This window comes from Pongo abelii, chromosome 1 (genome assembly GCF_028885655.2).
Source record: "Pongo abelii isolate AG06213 chromosome 1, NHGRI_mPonAbe1-v2.0_pri, whole genome shotgun sequence".
NCBI lineage: Eukaryota > Metazoa > Chordata > Mammalia > Primates > Hominidae > Pongo > Pongo abelii.
Window position 1 is genome coordinate 38,187,261 of NC_071985.2, and position 26,257 is coordinate 38,213,517.

The 26,257-nt window shown below is 39.6% G+C and overlaps 1 protein-coding gene across 8 annotated transcripts in view; it reads right to left on the reverse strand.

The window, feature by feature from the left end:
- Window positions 1-22,918, reverse strand: part of RCOR3 (REST corepressor 3) — a 56,566-nt gene extending 33,648 nt beyond the window's left edge. For 3 of the 8 annotated variants that reach the window (XM_024256645.3, XM_024256623.3, XM_054521135.2), the window contains exons 1-7: window positions 22,492-22,918; window positions 22,050-22,106; window positions 11,435-11,512; window positions 8,830-8,882; window positions 6,661-6,822; window positions 4,851-4,975; window positions 3,777-3,855 (exon numbers count right to left, since the gene is read on the reverse strand). In XM_024256645.3, the coding sequence (XP_024112413.1) occupies window positions 3,777-3,855; window positions 4,851-4,975; window positions 6,661-6,822; window positions 8,830-8,882; window positions 11,435-11,512; window positions 22,050-22,106; window positions 22,492-22,657 (720 nt within the window). In that variant the 5' untranslated portion in view covers window positions 22,658-22,918. Of the gene's footprint in view, window positions 1-3,776; window positions 3,856-4,850; window positions 4,976-6,660; window positions 6,823-8,829; window positions 8,883-10,874; window positions 11,222-11,434; window positions 11,513-14,842; window positions 16,345-22,049; window positions 22,108-22,488 lie in introns of those variants that run through there. The other 5 variants (XM_054521154.1, XM_024256619.2, XM_054521124.2 and 2 more) reach the window with 5 other exon arrangements.
- Between the last annotated feature and the right edge of the window lie 3,339 nt (window positions 22,919-26,257).

The following is a 26,257-nucleotide window of genomic DNA, read 5'->3' on the forward strand; positions in this document are numbered from 1 at the left end:
TGGAACACTATAATATAGCAATAAAAATGAACTGCAAAAATAATAACAAAAGGCAAGTACTGAAGAATACATACAATATGATTCCATTTAAATAAAGTATGAAATAAATGAAACTAAATGATAATCATATCATCATATGTGATTATATATATGTGATAAAAGTATAAAGAAAGAAGTGAATAATTAAAAAATTTCATTATAGTGGTTCCCTCTAGAGAGAAGGTGAGAATATGCAATTGAGGCCGGGCACGGTGGCTCACACCTGTAAACCCAGCACTCTGGGAAGCTGAGGCAGGCGGATCACCTGAGGTCAGAAGTTCTAGACCAGCCTAGCCAACATGGCGAAACCCCATTTCTACTAAAAATACAAAAATTAGCCAGGCATGGTGACGCATGCCTGTAGTCCCAGCTACTAGGGAGGCTGAGGCAGGAGAATTGCTTGAGCCCAGGTGGAGGTTGCAGTGAGCTGAGATCGTGCCACTGCACTCCAGCCTGGGGGACAGAGTGAGATTCCCTCTCAAAAAAAAAAACAAGAATATCCAATTGAGGAAACACAAACAGGACTTCTGTTTCTTCAGCTCAGTGGTAGATACACTGGTATCTATTATTTTTCTTTAAACTGTACATATTCTACAGTATATATAGTTCACAATTTTTAAAAGTTAAAATTAAAACTTCCTATGTAATATGTTAACAACATGCAGAAGCAGCTACAAAGATCTGTATTAAAAACAATAATGTAGTTTCTTTCTCTGCCTGGTATCCTTATTGTTTGGAATGAGCAGAGAAATGAATGAAGCTGCTGACACACAGTGCTAGTCTTGGACCACACCTCTGCAGTATCCTCTTAAAACTTTTTAACTTATACTCCCCTCATATTATTTTCTGGTAAGATGAGATCATAAGCAAACGAAAGACCAAATGAGTATGCATCATCTTGCATAGTTGGGCAAAACTATATATTCCATATATATATATATATATATATATATATATATATATATATACACACACACATACATATATACATACATATATTTTCTAGGTAGCAAATTCTTAAATTTTCAGGTTTATATCACAATTAAGAGCATATAGCATGTATTCTCATTCATTAAAATTTTACTAAATGCTTACTATGCATCAGTCCCTGGGAGTGGAAAATAGTTAAAATATATTCTTGCTCTTAAAGAGCTCACCACGCAGGGACAGGAAGGCAGGGAGGGGAAACTATGAGTAAACAAGTACCACTCAGTAGAATTAGTACTGCAACAGATTTAAGGAGAAATAAGGAGGTTGTCAATTCAAGATAAGGCACAAGATTTCATAGAGAAGCTACATCTTGTAGAGTTGTGAGGAATTTCCTAGGCAGATTTAGGAAGAAAGGAATTCCAGAAAAAAAGGGACCAACATAATCATAGGACAAAAGCCAGGGAACTAAAAGACATATCTAAAACACTGTTAGTAATCTGAAATAAATGGGGAAGGGTAGGGAATGCCTAACTGGAGAGTTTGTGTTTTATCCTACAGACAACACGATGTAAGGATTGCAAGCAGTGAATCAGCAACTTTACAAAGGATTGCTTTGGCAACAGGGAAGTCAATGGACTGGAAAGGGTGGTGTGGAGAATCTGGAAAGGGAGGCACGGAGATAATCAGAGAGAAAACTGTTAGGATAATTCAGAGGAGATGAGAACCTAAGAAGAAGGCAATCACACAGAGAAGAAGAGAGATCAAATCTCAGTTTTTTGAGACAGAATTAAAAAGAATAATGATAAAAGGAATAGAGTAAGTAAGAAAAAGATGCCACTAAAATTGAGACACAATGGTTAAAAAGGTAGATGGGAATCAGAATGGCATTATGAAAGTCAAAGACAGCTTTTCAGGAAGGGAGGGGTCAGTAATTTGATACAGAAAGCACAAACAGAATACAACTGATCACTGGATGTGGCATTTAGGAAATTATTGGTAACCTGTCAGCAGTTTCAGTGAAGTGGTGGGACAGAAGCAGCCTGACTAAAGCAAACTCAAAAGTGACGTAGTGCTAAGAAGGATGATTTGTTTTCTAGAGTGGTTAAGACATATGCTTTTCTTTTTTTTTTTTTTGAGATGGAGTTTCGCTCTTGTTACCCAGGCTGGAGTGCAATGTCGCAATCTCGGCTCACTGCAACCTCCGCCTCCTGGGTTCAAGCAATTCTCCTGCCCCGACCTCCCGAGTAGCTGGGATTACAGGCATGTGCCACTACGCCCAGCTAATTTTGTATTTTTAGTAGAGACGGGGTTTCTCCATGTTGGTCAGGCTGGTCTTGAACTCCTGACCTCAGGTGGTCTGCCTGCCTCGGCCTCCCGAAGTGCCGGGATTACAGGCGTGAGCCACTGTGCCAGGCCAGAGAAACGCTTTTAAATGGAAGACTTGAACATACTTTTTGGCTGCACTGAAAGGTTGAAAATATGGGAAAGACAAAGGATAACTGGTGGAGAAAGTCTCAGAGTAGATACGAAGGGATGGATAGGATCACACAAGCAGTGAAATTGTACAGGAAAAGAAAAAAGATCCTTCTTACTGTGAGAGAGGGATATTAAGGCCCAAGACTGTTCATTCAACAACGATTTATTGCATCAACATTTATTGAATATTTGCCATATACCAGGTACTGTGCAAAGTGTTAGGGGATACAAATGAATAACTCAGTCCCTGACTTCAAAGAGTTAGCAGCTTAGTGGGCAAAATACAGTAACTGTAATATGTTCTAAGTACTAATATACCACAGTGGAAAGGCCAGCATGGTAGCACAGAGGTTAGAGGAAGGGCTGGAATTTAAGGGAGCTTCTGTCTGACACTTTCTCTGTGACATGGATGAGGTTATCTGCCAAGTGTTTTTAGGGGTGGAGGGGTATTAGGCAATGTGTAGGAAGGGAAGAATGTTCAAAACAGCTGCCCAGATAAAACAACAGCAACTTGTATCCGAGATTTCTATGTCCTGGGTACTATAAAAGGTGCTTTTTTACATATTACCTCTTTGATTCTCAAAACAATCCTATTATTTTCATTTTACTAAGAAAAAACCCTGGAACTTAGAGATTAAAAACTGAGGCACTTAAGGACTACAGTGAGACTGGAAACTGTTTTTCATAGTAGCAACAATTTACATAATTGTATCATTTTCTCCTGCTGCGTCTCTTAGACCGTGAATAGCAACGAATCCAGCATCATGAGTTTACAGGGTTAGGGATGGTATAGCAGAAGGATAAGGGAAGTGGGGAGTTAAAGGAATGGGGAAATGGGAAAGAAAGAGATTCAAATAGTTGATTATTGGGACCATGGCTCTGGGAAACAAAGGTAAGGCAGACTTGGGGGAGAAAATGAAGGAATTAAGGAATTTGAGAATATTTAGCAGTAGAAAGAAAATCAGTAAAACACAAAATTACAGTAGAATAGAATTTTTAAAATAACATTGATGAAAGAGCTTAAGGTGATGAATGGCCCATGGCACTGGGTTTCTTCAGAAGAATGAGAGTCACTAAATTGAATGAGGTCACATAACTAGTAAATGCTAAGTTTAAACAAACTCAGATCTTTTTCCAGTTTCAGTGGTATTTTCAACTTTCAACAACTTGGTTAACTGAGGTTCTAGGTACGACTGTATTGCTAATTAACACTGAAATTTACTATCTCATAAAACATTACATTAAAAAGTTTTTCTTAATATGAAGTACTGTTCATTCTTTTTCAGCAGATTTGTAGAACAATCACAAGCACTTCTAATGATCATCATTACCTCTTTTTTGGCTTCTTTTTTGGGATCATAATCACTATCATTCCCATCCATTGGATGTGTTTCTTCTACATCATCATCACTGAGAAGAAACAAAAATTAGTACACTTAATTCCCTTTTTTTTTTTTTTTAGACAGCATTTCACTCTTATTGCCCAGGCTGGAGTGCAATGGCACGATCTTGGCTCACTGCAACCTCTGCCTCCTGGGTTCAAGCGATTCTCTCACCTCAGTCTCCCAAGTAGCTGGGATTACAGGTGCCCACCACCACGCCTGGCTGATTTTTATATTTTTAGTAGAGACGGGGTTTCACCATGTTGGCTAGGCTGGTCTTAAACCTGACTTCAAGTGATCTGCCTGCCTCAGCCTCCCAAAGTGCTGGGATTACAGGCGTGAGCCACTGCACCCAACCAATTCTCTTCTTTTTATTGTATTCTAGGGCTGTTATCAAACTGTAATATATATATCTAAATAATTTTACTAAATATTATTTAACAGAATAAGAGTTGTACTTGGGAAGAGGAGCTTTTAATTCAGATTTCTGTAGTGTTCAGAAACATTTATCTCATTGGGTATACAGAATTCTTTTAGCAAACACTTCTAGCTCAAAAACAGAGACCCAGTGGGAAAGGGATTTAAAAAGAAATACCATTTGGGAAATGGGAACACAGACAAATTGATTTAATACTTAAATTTCATTGGAGAATAAAGACAGACAAAAATGAAACAAAATGATTTTATACTATCAAAAGATTTAGCCTCAATAATAAGGGTTTCAGTTACTCAGGTAATTATAAAAAGACCTTTTTCATAGAACATATTCTTTAATATATTCTAAATATGTGTATTAAATATATCAATACTAAAAGGAAGCATTTGTGATTAAAATTAAAAGAGGTGAAAGAGCTCTTAATATTAAAGCTTCTAACCACTTGGCTCTTCTTGTCAGAGTAGAAACATAAATGTAAGAATAAGGAATATTTACAATGTGTTGTGACAACTTTTCTGCCTTAGGAAATGTAAGCAATCCAATGCAGTGTCCCTAACAATGTAACTATATGAAGGTAACCAACCTACCTGTCACCCTGATTATGTCTATTAGCTAGTTTACGAGCCTGGCGATCCATCAAACTTGTCCTAGAGCGAGTTTTTTTCCAAGAATAGTAATATTTTACAAGGCTTGCAATTGTCTTATCTGGAAGCTTAAAAAAAATCATGTTAATATCAGCAAATTTAATTCATAAACAAAATGAATAATTTTGATGATATTCTTTACTATTTAGTAAAGGCATAATTAAAAAATATTTCTTAATTCATAAAGAAATGAATTATAGAGCTAAAAAGTACTACTACAGTCAGTATCCCATATCAATTTAACTGACATTTCTGAATGAATATTCCTATTTGTTCTGGGAGAGGAGGGGAAGAGGTCACAAACTAATTTGGAGAGAATGTCCCCAGAAGTTCCCAGAGCAGCCATGTTAGTATTCAATATATGTAATTCACATAAAATAAAATTCTCTATTTTAAGTGTACATATTAGTGGTTTTGGTGAATTCACTAACTTGTACAATCACCACCTCTATCTAATTCCAGAATATTTTCATAATCTCAAAAAGAAATCCTGTACCCATTAGCAATCATTCCCTATTCTCCCCCTCCACCAGTCCCTGGCAACCACTAATCTACTTTCTGTCTCTATGGATTTGCCTATTCTGGACACTTTACATAAAGGGAATCATACAATATGTGACCTTTTGTGTCTTGCTTCTTTCATTTAGCAAGATGTTTTAAAGAAAAGCTATTCAATTCTTAACAAATTTTTTTGAATAACTTTGTTTTAAATCCAGGTCTTAAAATGGTAAATAATGCAAACAGGCTTTGCCCATCAAATGAAGTCTCTTGAGTATTAAAATGACTAATGATCATGCACTGATCTGTCAGAGTGACAAACAAGGATGCAACTTCCCCACCAAAAATGTTCTCTTTCATTATGGAAGACACCTAGATATATTTGCAAATATTATCTAGTTTTCATCTACTCAGGTTAAAATCGTTTAATGCAGGAACTTCTCGGATTTACATTATTTTGACACAATACTAAAAATGTAGGAACTAGAAATACAGAGCAGTTTCTCTCCATTAAAAAAAAAAAGGAAGAAAAAAAGCAGCACCATCTGGACAATATTGAAATAATATGTTTTTTGTTGTTGTTTTTTTTTTGAGACAGAGTCTCGCACTGTTGCCCAGGCTGGAATGCAGTGGCGCAATCTCGGTTCACTGCAACCTCTGCCTCCCAGGTTCAAGCTATTCTTCTGCCTCAGCCTCCCAAGCAGCTGGGGCTACAGGCGCATGCCACCACACCCGGCTAATTTTTTGTATTTTTAGTAGAGACGGGGTTTCACTGTGTTAGCCAGGATGGTCTCAATCTCCTGACCTCGTGATCTGCCCGCCTCGGCCTCCCAAAGTGCTGGATTACAGGCTTGAGCCACCGCGCCTGGCCTAATATGGGATTTTTAAAAAGGGGCTTCCATATCCAAAAACAGAAATTGGAAAAAATCCTCGTGTCAAAGAGTGAAACATTTAAAAATAAAGTTGAAATTTTTTTTTTCCTGGAACAATAAACATACGAAATAACTCTCATTACATGTATATTATTACATGTTATTTAAGTCAAAATAAAAGCTAATTTACTATAATGCAGTAGCACATAACTGTCATGTAAGAGTGGTTGCAGAAAATAGGATCGTATATAAATACACCTATTTACAAATAGTTTTTAAAATTAAATTGAAGAATGTTTTTGTATTTAATAATTAGGAAGTGTTCAATAGTAGCTTAAGATATCATTCACATATGAACCACAGTAAGATTAAAATTACCATACCATTTGCTGAATCCTGTGAAAGCTCTTTCCATGAAAACTAAAGGCTTGTTCAAATAGGACTTTGTCTTCCACTGTCCACTCATCCGGAAAGGGAGTGAAATTAGGGAGATCAGCAAGGGACTTCTCAATGTTATGTTTATGCCAGAACAACATGCCAAGTGCCTTTGAAGAGAAATCATTCCCCTTTGGTTTTAATGGACTTATGTTCCATCACACTTAAGAAAGTTAAACACAAATTAGATTAAAATCTTAAGCCTATGACTTCAACTGAAGATAGACTCACAGTTTGGGACTTTAAATCAGGGGCGCCCAGGTAGCAGACCTCATTTATTTATTTCTTTTAAATCAGGGCCTCAGAACAGTGAATGTTCTTACATACCATATTTGCTGTAGAATCTAGGAAAAACAGTGAGCTGAGGAGAGTGACTACAAAGCAGATTTGTAGGTTCATACCAAGAGTTTAACTCACATTTTAAAATTTGTCAATATGTAGGAAAAAATTTGCTAAAAGGAAAATTTCCAATAAATCCATACTTGAATGAAATGATCAGATGCCACAAAGCCAGAAATGCTCAGTTGGGGCTTAGTAGAGAGATATTTAAGTTTTAATCTTTTACAAGTGTATCACAGGCTAACCACGTCCAAGAAGTAAAAGTACCTCCACTGCAACTTTAACAATTTTTTTAACCACATTTACTTATTATCAGAACATATAAATAGAATTATTAGGAGGCATATAAATAACTTCAATGACTTGATTACCAAATCATAACAAAGACTGAAATGGACAATTTCCAAAAATTCCATAACTTCCCCTTCTATTTTTAGTAGGCCTTTCTCTTTATTATAAGGTATTAAGCATCATTTAGGGCACAAACTTTTATTTTCCAAGAGATATAGGAACTTTATAAATAGTGAGTTTGTCAATTTCTGTACTCTGATAACAGTCCTTTAAAATACACAGGAAAATGAACATATTAAGGTATAGTCCTATTTTAAAGGATTAACTTTCTCAAACATGAAACAGAAAGACAAGGCTTAAAAACAAAATAGGCAATCAAAGGCTTCAAAATCCACAAAAAAGTTAATTACCTTTAGATAGATATAGATAAAATAAACATCTCAATTTCACAAAAATATTCCTTTACCATGTAACTGGACTATAAAGTTAGCTCTTGATAACCCAGGTTACAGATAATTTACCTTTCTTACTTATCTTAAAACAAGTCTACCTATTTTACTATTAATTCTGATAAAGGTTGAAATAATACTTAGTTGAAATGAGATTTAAGATCTCTTTCATTTCATTATTCCATAATTTCCATTCCCTCATTACTAAGGGTAATGTACCATATATTTGTCTCTCTCTCTATATAGTATATTATATTATATATAATAGAGTGTATTACATAATAAACATCATATAAATACATTATAGTCTATTTAATATAACTTATCTCCATAACTATATGTATGTTATACTTACTAAATTCAATGGCATTACTATATTTTGTATGCAGAAAAAGACCAATCTGTGGGTAGCCAATAGATCTAATTATAGTGTAAAATATTGAGATAATTTCTTGACTTTGTTACAATTTTTATTTGAAAAGACTTAACTCTACATACAGACATATATCATATATAGATATATCCTTTTAAAGTTACCTAACAAAAAAAGCCTTTTGTGATTTCATTCAAAATTTAAAAGTTTTAAATATTCCTTTAAATGTAAAGTTTAACTTTTAGATCCTGTAGAACAAAAAGTCAAAAGAGAATTACCTGTATCATTAAAATTTTTTATAAATAAAAGATTTGTTTTAAAGTTCTATCTGTGTACATTTACTCCAAATTACACCAAAACCTTAACTTTTCATTTTGGTAAGCATTTGCCAGAGGAATACTGAAGGCTTCCAGAAACTTTCAGAACTCAAAGTAGAATAAGAAACAGATATATTGAAAGAAAAACATTTAAGCCCTTGAGATGAATAATGTTTATAAAAGCAAACTCCTTAATATTGAAAGGTCACTCTTTGCTAGGACTTTTGTGGTATCTATAGAATAGCTGGTCAAGCTTATGCACGTTGTTAGGACAGAAACTATTATGAGATAATCTAGATTTGGTAAATATTGGAACAAGCCTCACTACTGAAGTGTTTCTCTACATACCTGTTCCACATTGTAGCCATGCTTTTCCTTTGCAATTGCAATGTATTCATCCACTGCAATGAAATAATGTTATATAATTAATTATTCTCATTTACTTCATTTACCTAGGTCTACTTTTGTTCTTAACATAGCAAAGTAAAACAATTTATATTCCAGGGTAAAAAAATAGCCAAAGGCACCTCCCATGAATGTTACAAAAACAGACTTATAGCAAGATCAGATGCTCACCTGGTTTAAAATTTTATTTAGCATAACTTATCTCTACGACTACACATTATACTTACTAAATTCAATGACATTACTATATTTTTGTATGCAAAAAAAGACCAATCTATAGGTAGCCAATAGATCTAATTATTGTATAAAATATTAAGATAATTTCTTTTCTAATAGTCTTTATTTGGAGACTTAGCTGTTTAAGACACTTTCACATATTTCGAGTTGATCCAAAGCCTTTACCATTCCATTTTTGATTGATGTATAAAGGATAGTTTATAGTTTTGCCAGCTATACATAATAATGACACATTTATGTATGCTTCAGTACTCTAAATTTTCTTCAGCTCTTCCTGCTTGTTACACAAAGCATGTTTGAGTATTCCACTTTCATTTATCTTCCATATGTAATTAAGCCAACAGAATTATTTAGATAAGCAGTTTCAATGATGATAAACTGGCTATTATTTCAAGGCCTCATTGCTGAGAAGTCTGACACATTCACCAGAACTCAGTTTTATGTGAACTCCATATAATCACTCTGCCTTGATTCTAATTAATTTATATATGTGTATGTATGTATAAACTAACTTTTTGGAAATATTTTTGAGAAGCAGTGGTTAAGAATCCTGATTCTGGAACAGCTAGTCTACCTGGGTTTGATTATTGGCTTATTGCTATTTTTTTTTACTTTGGCCAAGTAACTTTTGACCTTTCTGTACCTTAGTTTCCTCACTCTAAATAGTTGTTAAAAACAGTACCTTCCTCCTATGATTAAATGAGTTAATAAATGGAAAATGCCCAGAACAGCACCTGGTCCATTTTAAGAATTTTTTAAGTATTTGCTGTGATTATTAGTCAGTATAGTCTTAATATACGAATACGCTCTTATAATAATGCTATTAGAATAAAATTGTTAAATGTATGCTATCAAATCTCCCCCCAAAGGGTAAGCTTTTTGTATAGAAAACCCAAATATTATATTTTGTTTATAGCCCAAAGCACTTAAATACATGACAGGTCTAAATATATGAACAATACCAATTGACCTGGGGTTTCCAAACCTGGCTATGCATTACAATCAGTGTGGGAGCTTTTAAAAAGTAAGACATCCAGGATCCACCCTTGAAGCCTCTAACTTAATTGGTCTGAGAAAGAGACTAGACATAAGTACTTAAATAAAAAAATTCCCCAAGTGATTCCAATGCACACCCAGGGTTGAAAACCATCGCACTAGACCTTCATTTAAATATTCCACATGAACACTACACTACCAGGACACTCTGGCTGAATTTTGTTTTCCACTTTGCTAAGAAATGAACCATTGTATAAAACAGAACTAAGCCAGCAAAATTCAATGATACCCTGATGCTCAGTTTGTGAATGAAAACCTTTGTCTGTAATGAGGATTGAACCTGGGAAACCAATAGTCTCTTTCAGGTTCTCATTAAACAGTCTCAGGCCAGATGAATAATTTCATGTTTTCTGTTAGGAATGCTTCAATTCTAGATTACCAGCTAGACCTTTAGCTGGTGTTTTATAGCTCTTAAATAGAAAGATTTATCAGGTAAGCAGAAACATACTCAGTTTTCAATTTTTAGCTCTATTGCACCAATAAGCATGATTCGACTTATTATTCATGATAGGATATCATTAATTTTCATGGGACTAAATAAATCAGACACCTTTAAGATGTTAGTAAATATTCTAAAAAGACAAGTTTATCTTACAGCTGCTAGAATTAACTGTTCAGTGTCGTTGTTGTTGTTGTTGTTATTTAATAAACTAAATGATAACTGAATGGAGGGGTGGGGATCTTAGTGTTGTTACCTGCACGTTTCCTATATCTGATGTGCCGCAAAGGATCAGGTCCGCTACATCACATTGAAGTCTAAAGCCACACCATGATTCAAGAAGTGCATGGTCAATGATCCAGAAGGTCTCCGTCCAGAAATGGAGAGCACAAAGATGACCTGATGGCTGCTGAAGTCAGTCCTTTCCCCTTTCCTCTTTAAAATGGTAATGATAGTGGGCTCTTTGAAGTTTGAAGGCATGTCTTTACCGCTCCATATACTGAGGAAAAGCCTGGGCAGATGTCTACATAGTAACTCCCTCCCCTGCTTGAGGATTTAAGCAGCAATGCCATCAGATCCTAGGTTTTTTCATTCTTCATGGGCCTGACACAAATTGGAATGATCAACCCACTATCTTCCAAAAGGAAAAACATTCTAATATAACAACCTCCATTAAAAAAAAATTAATAAAAAATAAAACAAAGACAAAACTGTTTTCTTATGAGAATCTATAAGACCCAAAAACAAATGTAAGTCATATTTTGAATTGGCTGATAAACTCCTGCTGACATTAACATTCAACTTCAGAAAACTTACATTTGGCATCTGGGATACTGTGATATGGAGACCATACAAGCATCCCTCCATTGTCTTTATCTGTGTACTTTGTAGCACCTGGGGGAAAAAGATAATTACTTTGAAAATGATGGATTTTATTTACACTGAAAATAAGTAGAAACAAAGTAAGCTGCCCAGGCACGGTGGCTCATGCCTGTAATCCCAGTACTTTGGGAGGCCGAGGCGGGCAGATCACAAGGTCAGGAGATCGAGACCATCCTGGCTAACATGGTGAAACCCCGTCTCTACTAAAAATACAAAAACAAAATTAGCCAGGCTGGTGGCGGGCACCTGTAGTCCCAGCTACCCGGGAGGCTGAGGCAAGAGAATGGCGTGAACCCAGAAGGCGGAGCTTGCAGTGAGCTGAGATGCGCCACTGCACTCCAGCCTGGGTGAAAGAGCGAGACTCCATCTCAAAAAAAAAAAAAAAAAAAGTAAGCTTTATTTCTGTTTTAGTACAGTACCTGCAAAGGAGGACAAGTAAAGAAAATACAGGAAAACAGATTTACATTACATACAGTAAATATCTTGCTTATAAAAACTAAGGAAATTTTGCAAATGCCAGTTTATCCCTTTTAAACTAAAAAAGACTTTCTTCAGTACATTACATATCTCTACTTGACAGAAGGTAATAAATCTGATTTAAACTTCCATACGTTACTTAGAGATCATCATTAAAAATTCAAGACTTTTAAACAAGAGAATGCCTCAGGTATTTTTTTTTTTTTTGCCCCATGTCTAAATGGGCCAAGATTGCTGTAATTTTTAAACACTTATGTCTGCTTTTTATTTAAATTTATTTCTTGCTAAGGGTCTGCCAGCTATTCACTTTTAAATTAAGTTTATTTATTACATCTTATATTTACAAAAGTTTGTGCTCTACATTAGAAGAAAAGTCAAGATAAAAAGATAAAAGGCTGGGTGTGGTAGCTCACGCCTGCAATCCCAGCACTTTGGGAGGCTAAGGCAGGCGGATCACCCGAGGTCAGGAGTTCAAGACTAGCCTGGCCTACATAGTGAAATCCCGTCTCTACTAAAAATACAAAAATTAGCCTGGTGTGGTGGCGTGCGCCTGTAATCCAGCTACTCAGGAGGCTGATGCAGGAGAATCGCTTGAACCCAGGAGGCGGAGGTTGCAGCGAGCCGAGGTCACACAGCTGCACTCCAGCCTGGGTAACAGAGCCAGGCTCTGTCTCAAAAAAAAAAAAAAAAAAAAAAAGTCAAGATAAAAAAGTTAACGCAACTTCTTCTTAATATAATCTGAAAGTCTACTTCTAACCTGGAAGAATAGTAACATTTTCTAATTTCTTTCTTTCTTTTTAAATATGTGAAGTCTTGCTATGCTGCCTAGGCTGGTTTTGAAGTACTGGCCTCGAGCAATCCTACTGCCTCAGCCTCCCACAGCTGCACACCACCACACCTAGCCTCTAATTTATTTCTAATATTTTATAGCCTAGAAAGTCAGAAAAATCAAGCCCTATTAAAACTTCATATAAATTAAGAATCAACAGCATGAATGAAGGCCTGAGACAGCTATGCCAGAGCCAAGTTACATGCCTGTGGATTCTATTATTTTAATCATTCAGTGATATTTTTCTGGTCTACCTAATTCTTAGTTGCATTTAATTCATTAAAACTACCAACAAATGAAGCATTGCTGCCACTTTTTTTTTTTTTGAGATGAAGTTTCACTCTTGTTGCCCAGGCTGGAGTGCAATGGCGTGATCTCAGCTCACTGCAACCTCTGCCTCCCAGGTTCAAGCGATTCTCCTGCCTCAGCCTCCTAAGTAGCTGGGATTACAGGCATGCACCACCACACCCAGCTAATTTTTGTTATTTTTAGTAGAGACAGGGTTTCATCATGTTGGCCAGGCTGGTCTTGAACTCCTGACCTCGTGATCCGCCTGCCTCGGCCTCCCAAAGTGCTGGGATTACAGGAACGCGCCACCATGCTTGGCTAACTTTGTATTTTTAGTAGAGACAAGGTTTCTCCATGTTGGTCAGGCTAGTCTCGAACTCCCAACCTCAGATGATCCACCCGCCTCGGCCTCCCAAAGTGCTGGGATGACAAGTGTTAGCCACTGCACCCGGCTCATAAATGACTTTTATGTGGTACTGATAATTACCATTAATAGCCAGAATTCCAAAATTACTGACATATTAAAATAATTCCGAGGTTAAAACTGTAATCCTTTATAAAGTTATAAGATACTTGGAATGAAGAACATGCATTTCTAGGGGTCAGAGAACTACTATTATAATCTCCAGCTAGAGAAGTTATCTATCAGGCAATAATATAATATCATTAAATATTTTTATTTTTAGAGAAGCATCATATATCATTACTGATCAACAAATTTTAGTTAAAAAATCACACATTGCTATAAAATATAAATTTATCTTAAAATTCTAAGTATAAGGAAAATTAAGAAGAAAAGAGAACTGAAAGAAGAAACACTACCAAAGTATTCGAAAGCCTTTTGTATTTTGTCATATCTTTAATAAAAGAGGACACAAAAGCATGAGCTGAGAATTTAGGAAAATGCCAAATTAAGGTTCATTATGTAAAATTTATATTCAATGAAAATAAACTGGCCAGGCCCTGTGGCTCAAGCCTGTAATCCCAGCACTTTGAGAGGCCGAGGCGGGCGGATCACCTGAGGTCAGGAGTTCGAGACCAGCCTGACCAACATGGAGAAACCTCATCTCTGTTAAAAATACAACAATTAGCCGGGTGTGGTGGCGCATGCCTGTAATCCCAGCTACTCGAGAGGCTGAGGCAGGATAATCACTTGAACCCGGGAGGCGGAGGTTGTGGTGAGCCGAGATCGCACCATTGTACTCCAGCCTGGGCAACAAGAGCAAAACTCCACCTCAAAAAAAAAAAAGAAAGAAAAGAAACTTTGATATATCTTTTTAAAACTTCAATATTAAGATACATATTTAAGTTTTAACGCTGTAAAATAAAAATACAAACACAAAATAGCCAACCCACTCAATGGTAATAAAACAAAAATCCTATTTAAGTTGGTCAGAAGCCTTTACTTAATTCATAAAATCTAATGTTATATAAAGTGAATATCCTAAACTTCAATCCTTTAACATGGAACTCATTATTCTGCACAATGGTCATGACAATAAGATCATTTAAATCCTACTTAATAGAACATGAAATGCAACAAAGAAAGTTTTCCATTAAGTCTCAAGTCTTAACGGCATATCATGCTAAATATTTAAACATAATTTCCTTGCATCTCATTCTTGCCTTACAGAAAGTCTGAATTAAAATATCTTCATTAAATGTCCCTTCTCAAACAGATATTAAACTTTTTTTAAATTTTTCCCCATAAAAAGTAACAGCTACAGGCTGGGTGCAGTGGCTCTTACCTATAATCCCAGCACTTTGGGAGGCCAAGGATGGCAGATGGCTTGAGCCCCGGAGTTTGAGACCAGCCTGGGAAACATAGCGAGACCTTGTCTCTACTAAAAACACAAAAAATTAGCTGGATGTGGTCGTGTGCACCTGTAGTCCCAACTACTCAAGAGGCTGAGGTGGGAGGATCGCTTGAGCCCAGGAGTTCAAGGCTGCAGTGAGCCATGACCACACTACTGCACTCCAGCCTGGGCAACAGAGCAAGACCCTGTCTCAATAAATAAATAAATAAATAAGTTTCCAAAAAATTATTAGCATTGTAATTAAGGGCCCCATCTGACAGAAACTGGTATCCAAGTTGTGGGAACTAACAGCTCTTCCAATATCGGTGAGCAGGTAGAGGATAGACGAGCAGCATACATAGAGCAATCCTGTCTGATAGCAGAGAATGCCTAATTAAGCATTTCACAATTTTCCTTCCCTAACTCTGAACTGGACTGTACTGTTTTCAATTACATATGTGTCAACTAGGCCCAAGAGATGACTGATACAGGAAGTAAGGGATATTTCAGTGCAATGGTTAAGAGTATGAACTACAGAGCCCAACTCCCAGAGTCTGAATACCAGCTCTGCTACTTGGTAGCTGTGTCACCTTGGATAAATCTATTTAATCTGTCTGTGCCTCAGTTTTCCTTCTCTCTAAAAATATGGATGATTAAAGTACCTACCTGGCAGAGTTGCTCAAAAATTAAATGAATTAATGTAAGTACGTGGCATATGGTAAGCATTACCTAAGACTTAATTATTATTACTAGTATATGCTTATTCAAGACAGTTCTTTAAGTTCCTTCCTTCTTTATCCTAAAAAGGCTTCTTCTCACCTTATCAACTACAAAATAAATGAATAAATCCTCGAGGGGCTATATCTGAAAAATGGTTATGTCCTCTCTCACCAACCCCTTGAAAATGAAATTGAATAGCTGTAATGACCCGTATGTTTTTCTCACAATTCAGACGTGATTCCTTTCCTATAAAATAGGAGAAAGTAACATGTGCTATTAAAAATAATTTATCTACCTCTTGGGATGCTTTGTGTCCAATAAGTTTTACCTTTTTCATTATAAAAGTCAGAATGAACTAAAACATTGAATAGACATTAACCCCATGTTTATTTTAACAGTAACAATATTTAAGATTATACCTCAAAACTGTCTGATATTTAGAAACAGTACTGAGACTCAAACCTGAGTCACCAACAAAACAACCATGCCTTAGAAGTACCTTATCTTCTGAATAGATTAAAAAACAAACCAAAATCTGGATAGCAAGCTACCATAATTTTAAAAGACTATAGTGGCGTTATCAGTTCTGAAAATGAAATTGTTGAACAATCAGTTGTCTTCAGTTTTAGATAAAAACATTTAAAGGTTAATCCCTTTGAAATTATTAGATCTTTTAACTGGAGTCTTACATTTATTAGACTACTGGAGAAAACCAACAACTAGGAAAGGAAAATATAATTCGATAAACTAGGATTTCTACATCAATAAAAATAAAAATCTAGACATTAAAAATAAGGACTTTGACAAAGATCATGGAACAAATATACTATATAAAGAACTTAAATATTGAGAATATTAAGCTGTACTAAATATATTTTAACATTTTACTATTTATATATACTAGGTTCTAAATTATATACTTAATATGTACCAACTTCGAACTTGGGTAAACAAAGACTTTCCCAGGGTACATGAGCATGAGAAAGTTTTAAAAGAATCAATTTTCAGAACTTCAACTTCCCTATTTTCTCTTTCCCAAGACAATTTGCCTGAAAACTCACCTGTGGTCAAATGATAAGAGGTTAGATTCATTCTACTTCCATCATCTCTCTTCACAAATACCCTTCTCTCACTTAAAAAAAAAAAAGGGCACCATCTCTCATGTATTCCAAATCTTACAAGAGTACACAGCCCAAAATTTTAAACCCTCCAGGGTTTCAAACAGGGTGTCAGGAAAACCCTCCTTTACTCAAGGCACCATAACTACTAGAGTTTTAATCAATTATGCACTAATTGTAATAACTCAAGCCAGAAGAGATTTAACACTCAGAACCTTACTCACAGGTGATCAATAAAGCACTTTTATTTTATTTTATTTATTTATTTATTAGAGACAGAGTCTCGCTCTGTCGCCCAGGCTGGAGTGCAATGGTGCAATCTCGGCTCACTCCAACCTCCGCCTCCCAGGTTCAAGCAATTCTCCTGCCTCAGCCTCCCAAGTAGCTGGGATTACAGGTGCCCACCACCACGCCCAGCTGATTTTTTGTATTTTTAGTAGAGATGGGGTTTTGCCACGTTGGCCAGGCTGGTCTTGAACTCCTGACCTCAAGGGATCCATCTGCCTTGGCTTCCCAAAGTGCCAGGATTACAGGCGTGAGCCACTGCGCCGGGACCAATAAAGCACTTTAAAGCACAAAAAAAATTATATACGATAAAATTCTGTGGAGAAAATGCATGGAAATGACTTCAAAGACAAAAAGGAACAATGTAAACTTTGAGAATGTTAGAAGCTTGTCTACATATTTTACAAAATAGTACTATCACATCACTGTAGTATTTATATTTAATTGGATACATTTAAAATACAGATAAAGACTTTATTATCAAAGTGTTAATATTTTCAATACACTACAGATTATATTTTTCAACTATTTAAACTCAGTGATAAATAACAGACGTCGACTAAAAATACGTGAATCTTTTTTCAAAATTATTTCATGGATCTGTAAGTAAAATATTTTGAAAACCACTACTTTATACACATTAATTTTCACTTAATCTTGTGATATACTTAACATCATCAACCTTTTACAAACGAGAAAACTAAGGCCTAGAAAAGTCAGGTAGTTCATCCAAGGTTATTATGCCATATTAGATTAAAGGCATATGATAAAAAATTAGGCTCTACACACAAAAATTGTTCCTCATGATGTAAGTACAGTTAGTAGGCACTAAATAAAAGTTGGGAAGATCTAGTGAACAACAGAAAGAAAATAATCAGAAATCTAGTTAGTAAAGACATTATTATCAATGGTTCCATAATTAAGGTAAACTGTTCCTAATCTCTTAACTTCAGTAATTCCAATATAAATCTCAATTCTTCTCATATTTCCTAAAATAATCACTTTAATAATTTTTTTTTTGAGACCAAGTCTCATTTTGTCACCCAGGGTATAGTACAGTGGCGCCATCATAGCTTACTGCAGCCTCAACTTCCTGGACTCAAGTGATCTCCCACCTCAGTCTTCTAAGTAGCTGGAAGTACAGATGTGGTATGCCACAACACTTGGCTAATTTTTGAATTTTTTGTAGAGACGGGGTCCCACTATGTTGCCCAGGCTGGTCTCAAACTCCTGGGCTCAAGTGATCCTCTCACCTCAGCCTCCCAAAGAGCTGGGATTATACCCATGAGCTATGGCCCCTGGCCAATTCATCCTTTACCTGCTTAACTTTATCATCATCACTAACACCTTTTCCAATAAAATTAGTCTCCATAAAAAATCCTCTTAATTTTTCCACATTCTACATAGCAGATTTTACAGTCTCAGCACCCAAGGAATTTTTCTTCCGAATGACTTCTAGAGCTATGAGTCAACAATCTCCATAAAGATGGATTGAGTGGTTTAGGAGACAAAGATAATGAGAAAGAGAAGAGAGAGGAGCTATTTCTCAATTTCCATAACTAATAAATATCTTTTTGGCAGGGTGTGGTGGCTCAATCGTGTAATCCCAACACTTTGGGAGGCCAAGGCACGCAGTTGACCTGAGACCAGGAGTTCAAGACTAGCCCAGCCAACATGGTGAAACCTTTTCTCTACAAAAATACAAAAAACAAAATTAGCCGGGCATGGTGGCATGTACCTGTAGTCCCAGCTACTTGGGAGGCTGAGGCAGAATTGCTTGAACCCAGGAGGTGGAGGTTGCAGTGCGCCAAGATCGTACCACTGCACTCCAGCCTGGGGGACAGAGCAAGACTCTGCCTAAAAAAACAAACAAAAAAAAAACAAAAAAAACTTTTCATCTATTATTTTTCCCAAGGTAATGTGTTTATATTCTCATCTAATTATACTGATGTGAAAAACTTCACACAACAGCACAACACTTATAAATAAGAATAAAATAGATCAGCAGTATAATGTTGAATGGCAGAGGCCCAGTATTTCTTGCAAAAAATGCCCAATAACTGATAATCTACATTTGATTGATAAGATTAGCTTTTACCAGATAAGAAAAGCCCTCCTAAGTTTAAATGGTAGCTAGTTTTAATTGTGTCCTTAGGTTTGGTATGCTTCTGGAGAAGACTATTAAGCAGAAAATGAGTAAGTGAACTCACAGAAAGTGATGTTTATCCTTATTCTAATAATAAAATTCAATTACAGTCTGAGTAAATAAATTGAAAATATGACTTTAATGACTTTAAAAATAGTAACATTTCAGCGATTTTTTTCCTCCTCAAATATTCTATTTAGGTTTCAAAATAGGCAAAATATTATCGTCAATTAAGTTGGCTAACAGTGGCCATGTAAAATCACATTAATATTATTCTGTTTAATTGATTATTCTCAAAATTTTGAAATTTGTTCCAGTGTTTAGTTTATCCCGAAACAAGATGCTTTCCAATGATCAGATCAATGCTTTCCAATGTAATGCTATGGCATGTGCAAGTTTGTTCCAGCATTAAGTCTGGCTCTTAAACACAAGACCCCTAATCAAACTGCATATAGTTGTCTATGAAATAAATATTGACTCAGAAATCTACCCATTGGGGCAAAAAGATAGGTATGTTTATTAACTTAAGAAATAATTGTAGCTGCTGAGGTATAATTTGGAAATAACTATCACTACCAAAAAAAAACACAGACTCCCAATGAAAGCTCCAAATCAGAAAGGCATGAATATATCCAGAATAATTCTTCATAATTACAAATTTTAATGTTTATAGAATAACTGCCATATGCCCATCATTTAATCCTGGCAAGAATTCCATTAGTTTTTATAGGCTGGGCGCGGTGGCTCATACCTGTAATCCCAGCACTTTGGGAGGTCGAGGCAGCAGATCACGAGGTCAGGAGTTCGAGAGCAGCCTGGCCAACACAGTGAAACCCCATCTCTACTAAAAATACAAAAATTAGCCGAGCATGGTGGCATGTGCCTGTAGTCCCAGCTACTCAGGAGGCTGAGACAGAACAATCGCTTGAACCCGAGAGGCAGAGGTTGCAGTGAGCCGAGATCACGCCACTGCACTCCAGCCTGGGCGACAGAGTGAGACTTCATCTCAAAAAAAAAAAAAATTTTTTTATAGCTAGGAATACTGAGGCTCAGGGAAAGCCTGTGGCTTGCTCAGACCACAAAAAGAAGAGTTGGGAGTTAGGAATTGAATTCAGTTTTTTTTTTTTTTTTTTTGAGACGGAGTCTCACTCTGTCGCCCAGGCTGGAGTGCAATGGCGTGATCTCGGCTCACTGCAACCTCCGCCTCCTGGGTTCAAGCAATGATTCTCCTGCCTCAGCCTCCCAAGTAGCTGGGTTTACAGGTGCGTGCCACCATGCTCGGCTAATTTTTTGTATTTTTAGTAGAGACGGGGTTTCACCGTGTTAGCCAGGATGGTCTTGATCTCCGGACCTCGTGATCCACTCGCCTCAGCCTCCCAAAGTGCTGGGATTACAGGCGTGAGCCACCGCGCCTGGCCTGAATTCAGTCTCTTAAAGCCAAAATGTGCTCTTTCCAAATGTCAAGTAAATCCAAAGGGAGCAGAGTGGTGTGAAAGTGCCATTCACCTACTAGCAACATCAATAAAGAAAATTAGTTTCATAAAACATTGAAAATTATTTGAAGCCCATCAGTATACACACTGATAGTCTTTGAATAAAATGTATTCCCAGCCAGTCATTTAGAAGACAACCCAAATTTAGTGAATACTCTTGCATCATTGTTTTCACCTATTAAAAATGAGACTGTCCAGACTCATTACTTTTCATCCTCCTCACTTGGGACAGGAGGAAGAGCTGCTATCTGAAATCCAAATGGTTGGTAAATATCATTTTGCATTGTCTTAATGGGGAGAGGAGGAACAAAAAAATACGCCTCTGTATCCTAACAATTAAACAGTTTCTCCCCAAGAAAATACAAGTAAGCTCTTTAATATCTAACATAGAAATCCAAGGTCAGACACAAACGCAATATATGGGCACTGGGCAAAAACTGACAAACTGTAAGGAGGAAAAAAAAAGATGGGCCCCTTTCAAAGTCGGTCCAAAGCCTTAACTGAGAATGGTCTCGGGCAGGGTGGGGAAAAGGAAATGCGCTCCACTCCGAGAGGCTCTAACAAGGGTGCCTCCATATGCGGAACTCTCGCCCAATCCCTGCACAGGCTGAAATCTCGTGACCGCCGGGGAGCCTGTTTGGAGAAAAGTAGACAGGGAGCCCGCAAGCTGGGTTGGCAGAGGACGCTGGAACCTGGCTGCTCGGGGAGAAAATGTCTCCTTGGCAGATGCAGCCACTGTCCTGTGGTCTAACTTCCCAGGGCTGGCTGGCGAGCGAGGTGTGCCTGCCGCTGGCGTCTCCCCACCCCCTTCCCCCACCCTTTTCTCTCCGCGGCTCCTGCACTCCACAGAGCTGCCGCGACCAAAGCTACACCACCTAGCCAAAAAGAAAGAAAAGAGACAATCCCGGCTGCGCACAGGTCGGCAGGGCTCGCCCTTGGCTTCCCCGGTCGGCGACAGCCGCCCTGGCCTCTGCCGCCCGCCCGACAGAACGCGGCCCTCGGCGCCGGGGCGAGCGAGGTGGCAATTGACATTTGCACGGTTCGTCCATACAGTCCGCACGCCTGCTCCTCCAGCCCACGGCCTCGGACCCTGGACTCCGCCAAGGGCCGTCTCCCTCTGCTCACCCTGACCCTGCTCCAGGCTCAAGGGTTAGGAAGGCGATGCCACCAGCGGGCAAGTGGCCTCCGAAGGGAACCATGTTAACCTTGCAGTGCACACATCTGCCCACACGCCCAGTGTCACAGCCCGGCCAAGCCTGACAGCCTCCCCGCCACGGATGCCTGCCCAGCCCAACCCCGCATCCCCTCCCGGCCCCATGCCCGGACCCCTAGCCCGTCCACCCCAAACCAAGCCCAGGAAAGGGGAGATGAGATTTTGCTTAAGCAAATATATCTACCTGGATCAAATTCAGGGATCCGAGCTTGGTATTCGGCTCCGACTCTCATCCCAACATCTGCAAAGCAATGCCAAAAAATATATATAAAAAATAAAAAAGAAGAAAAGAAAGAAAAATGAAGAGACACTTAATAAAAAATAAAAATCGCTAGATGCAGGAAAGGAGCGGCGGGTGGATGGGAAGATATTAACTCGGGGCACTCCGGGAGATGGCAGCGGATGGGGGGCGGGGAGCGGGGGGGGGGGCAAGGGCGGAGGATTGGTCGAGGGCGGAGGGACGGGGGTCGCGGGGGTGCTGCCGCACTGCACCGGGAGTTCGAGGCTACCGCAGCGCCCGGGCTCTGAGGGGAGGGAGGGCGGGAGAGCGGCGAGGGGAGGGGGCTGGGGGAGGGGAAGAGGGAGGGGGGCAGGCGGGCTGGCGGGGAGGAGTTCGAGGCTACCACCGTGCTCGTCGTCGCTGCTGCAGCCGCTCTCGGGCTCTGAGTAGTGCAGCCCGCCGTTGGTGGACGAGGCGCCGCTGCCGCCGCCGCCTGCCGGGCTCTTGGCGCTGCCGTTGGCCGATCGGTTCTTCCCCAGTAACTCAGGCCCTTTCTCCATCATGCCGGGCATGGTAGAACAGGGGAGGGGGAAAGGTGAGGGGAAGAGGTAGGCGTCAGGGTGAAGGGGGAGATGGCTTAGAGCGCGGGCGGGAGGGAAAGGAGGAGGAGGAGGAGACGGCGGCGGCGGCGGAGGAGGAGGAGGCTGTTAATATGGAGCCGCCATAACCGCCCCGCTCCGGCAGTAGCGCAGTCGCCTCACAACAACCCGCCCCGGCCCCGCCTCTCTCCCCTCCTCTCTCCGCCGCCGCCCGCCCCGCGCAGTCCCGGGCGCCCCTCGGCCGCGCCGCGCTCTACGCCGCCGCCGGTATCACTCCGCCCCGCAGGGAGGTTCCGGCCGCCTGGGGGGAGGGGAAGGGGGGAGGGGCGGGGAAACCCCGCTCGCAGGCAGCCGGGCCACCCCAACCGAGCGCTAATAAAATCGCCATCGAGGCGTGGACGCCGCTCGGGCTTTCTTCCTAGGGGGCGCTCCGGAGCGCGGGCGGGTGGTGCACACGAGGGAGCGGGACTCTTTGCCCTCTCTGGGCGGAAGGAACGCGGTCATCTTGAGAAAGGACCGGCGCGACCCGACTGGGCGACCGGGGGGAGCGGCCCCCCTCTGCGGACCGTGCTGCAGGCACGGGCCGGAGCGCGGCCTTCCTCAGATGTCTGGACCCGCAGGCTGCTCAGTTTCCCGGTGTCCGCTGGCAGCCTCGAGCTGGGGGCGCGCTCTGGCCCGCGGTGCAGTCGCGCAGTATAGCGGGATGGCCTTGGGGCTCTGAGGTCCAACCGGCGAAAGAAGTAGACTCGGCCCTAACCATCTCAACGCTACAATTTTTGTTTCTGGATCTCTGAAGTGGGGCCCAATTCCCGAGAGAGAGTCTGGGGATGACGGGATGAGTTTCCGGGGCTGAGCGATGCAACTGTTTTTTGCTGAAGCCCCTCTCCCCGATCCTAACCCTACTGTCTTATTCTTACCATCTTTCTTTCCTTTTTTTTTCTTTTCTGTTTTAATAGCTGGGGAGTGAGTGCTGTGGAGTGAAGGGGAAATAAGATGAACATGAGACCTGGCTCAGTAGACGCGTTTTTAGTTCTCGCTGAGCTGCGGTCTCCGCTTGGAGCGCTGGGGGAGAGGGCGGAGTCCCCCGGCAGAGGTGAAGCGAGAGCTGCTTTCTGGCAGCGTTTCCAGCCTGGAAGGAGTTGTGCTCTGTAATGCTTTTCTGAATTGCATTCGGCGAAAGGAGTAGGAAACTGCGTTTATTCCTTCACCACATTTGAGGGCATCTGCTGCGTGCCAGGCTGCCTGGCATTGGGGGCTGTTTATGATTTTCTTTTCCTCTTTTTCTCATTCCTTCCCCCCCACTCACGAATAAGTAGAAATAAGTGAGGATTTAACTGTGAGCCTCTAGTATGCAGATGTATGCTGAGCGGTATTGGGGTTCAGCAGATACCCTCCAAACACTTGAAAATATTGTCTTGTAATAATTCTGTTGTGGGTCAATCCAGAGTGGATCAAACCAGAAATGAACATCTCTGGCCAGAGCAAACCTTACTGAGAGAAATAATATATCTAACTCAGGAATTGAGCCAAGAAAACCCTGGGAAGTAAATATTTCTGAAGTGAAAAGTCTCCTGTGTGTGTACAGAACTATCTGGTTCTAGTAGTAGAGTTAGTCTCATCTCTCTATTAAAGCTTAATGTGATTCCATTAAATATTTGAATCATAAAACTGGACCTTTTATTCTGTTCCTTTTCTCAATAAATGCAGTTCTGAATATTATTTTAATTCCCGTATAGTTTTCCTACAAGGAGAGACTGCCCTGGCCAAATGAAATGAATAGCCATTTTCCTTGACAATCGTTATTTTTCATTACAAATTAATGCACTGGTATGTTGGTCTTTATGCAGCAGTTTCTAATGAACATGATTCAGCTTCTTTGGTCCTGTAACACAAAAGCTAGACCCTGTCAAATGCTCCTCACTCTGAGGCCTCTGAGCCAGCCGGCTTTCTAACACCCAACGTTGTGGCACCCCATGCAGTTTCCTGCAGAAGGGAATCTGCATATAGATCAGGAACCAAAACATTGGAAAGATTTAGGGACCTTTGTAACTTCTGTTTATTAGTAAAACCAGTAAAGTGAGAAGATTCCATTCCAGCACAGCACAAAAGGGCAGACGCAGAGAAGACTGCATTCCACGGTTAGGAAAAGAACCTGGGCGAGGGGAAAGTATGGCATTTTTTAAAAAGGAAAGTATAATAGGTTTCTGTTTTGTTCCTGAAGAAAAGGAAAGCACCTGAAGCTGGCCTGGTTCTGAATAATAATGGACCTTAAAATGTTTCCCAATAGCTAACAAGGACTAATACACAAAGAGAAAAGGTCTAAGGCGAAATCTTGGAAATGCCTGACTGTAATGGGTTAGAAGAGGAAAAGAAGAAGCTGGACAGGAAAGAATGCTTTAGAATGGCTTGATAGGCCAGGCACGGTGGCTCACGCTTGTAATCCTGGCACTTTGGGAGGCCGAGGTAGGCGAATCATGAGGTCAGGAGATCGGGACCATCCTGGCCAACATGGTGAAACCCCGTCTCTACTAAAAATACAATAATTAGCTGGATGTGGTGGCAGGCTCCTGTAATCCCAGCTACTCAGAAGGCTGAGGCAGGAGAATCGTTTGAACCTGGGAGGCAGAGATTGCAGTGAGCCAAGATCATGCCACTGCACTCCAGCCTGGTGACAGCGAGACTCTGTCTCAAAAAACTAAAAAAAAAAAAGAATGGGTTAATAAACAGTGTCCACTAATGCAGAATCATGAGAAGGGCTTAAGAAAAGGCCTTTGAATTTAACTAGAAGGCTGTTGTTTATGTTTTTGGCTGGTGTTTTTACTGTATTTTTGAAAGTTTTACTAGGCGCATATTTTAAATTTGGAACAGAATACTTTCTCATAGTTATAAAGTCAAAAGATAGGATGTACTTCAGTATTGTACTACAGATTCCAGCAATGCATAAAGGCAAGGAAAAATGTATAAGGATTGGAAAGAAATACATAAACCTGTTATCTAGAGAAAGCATGATAGTCTATCATTTTATGCGTAAAATTACAATAATCTACACACTTAGTATTAAGTGATTTTAAGCAAGTTGCTGGATACAGTTAGCTATAAAAATCAATTATATTTTTATGTGCTAGCGTTAAACAATTAGAAAATGAGTTTTGGCCAGGTATGGTGGCTCATGCCTGTAATCCCACCACTTTGGGAGGCTGAGGCAGGTGTATCACCTGAGATCAGAAGTTCAAGACCAGCCTGGCCTACATGGTAAAACCCTGTCTCTACTAAAAATACAAAAATTAGCCAGGCGTGGTGGTGGGTGCCTGTAATCCTAGCTACTTAGGAGGCTGAGGCAGGAGAATCACTTGAACCTGAGAGGCAGAGGTTGCAGTGAACTGAGATTATGCTGTTGCATTCCAGCCTGGGCAACAAGAGTGAAACTCTGTCTCTAAATAAATAAATAAAATTAGCCAGGCATGGTGGACACGCCTATAATCCCAGTTACTTCGGAGGCTGAGGCAGGAGAATCGCTTGAACCTGGGAGGCAGAGTTCACGGTGAGCCGAGATCACGCCACTGCACTCCAGCC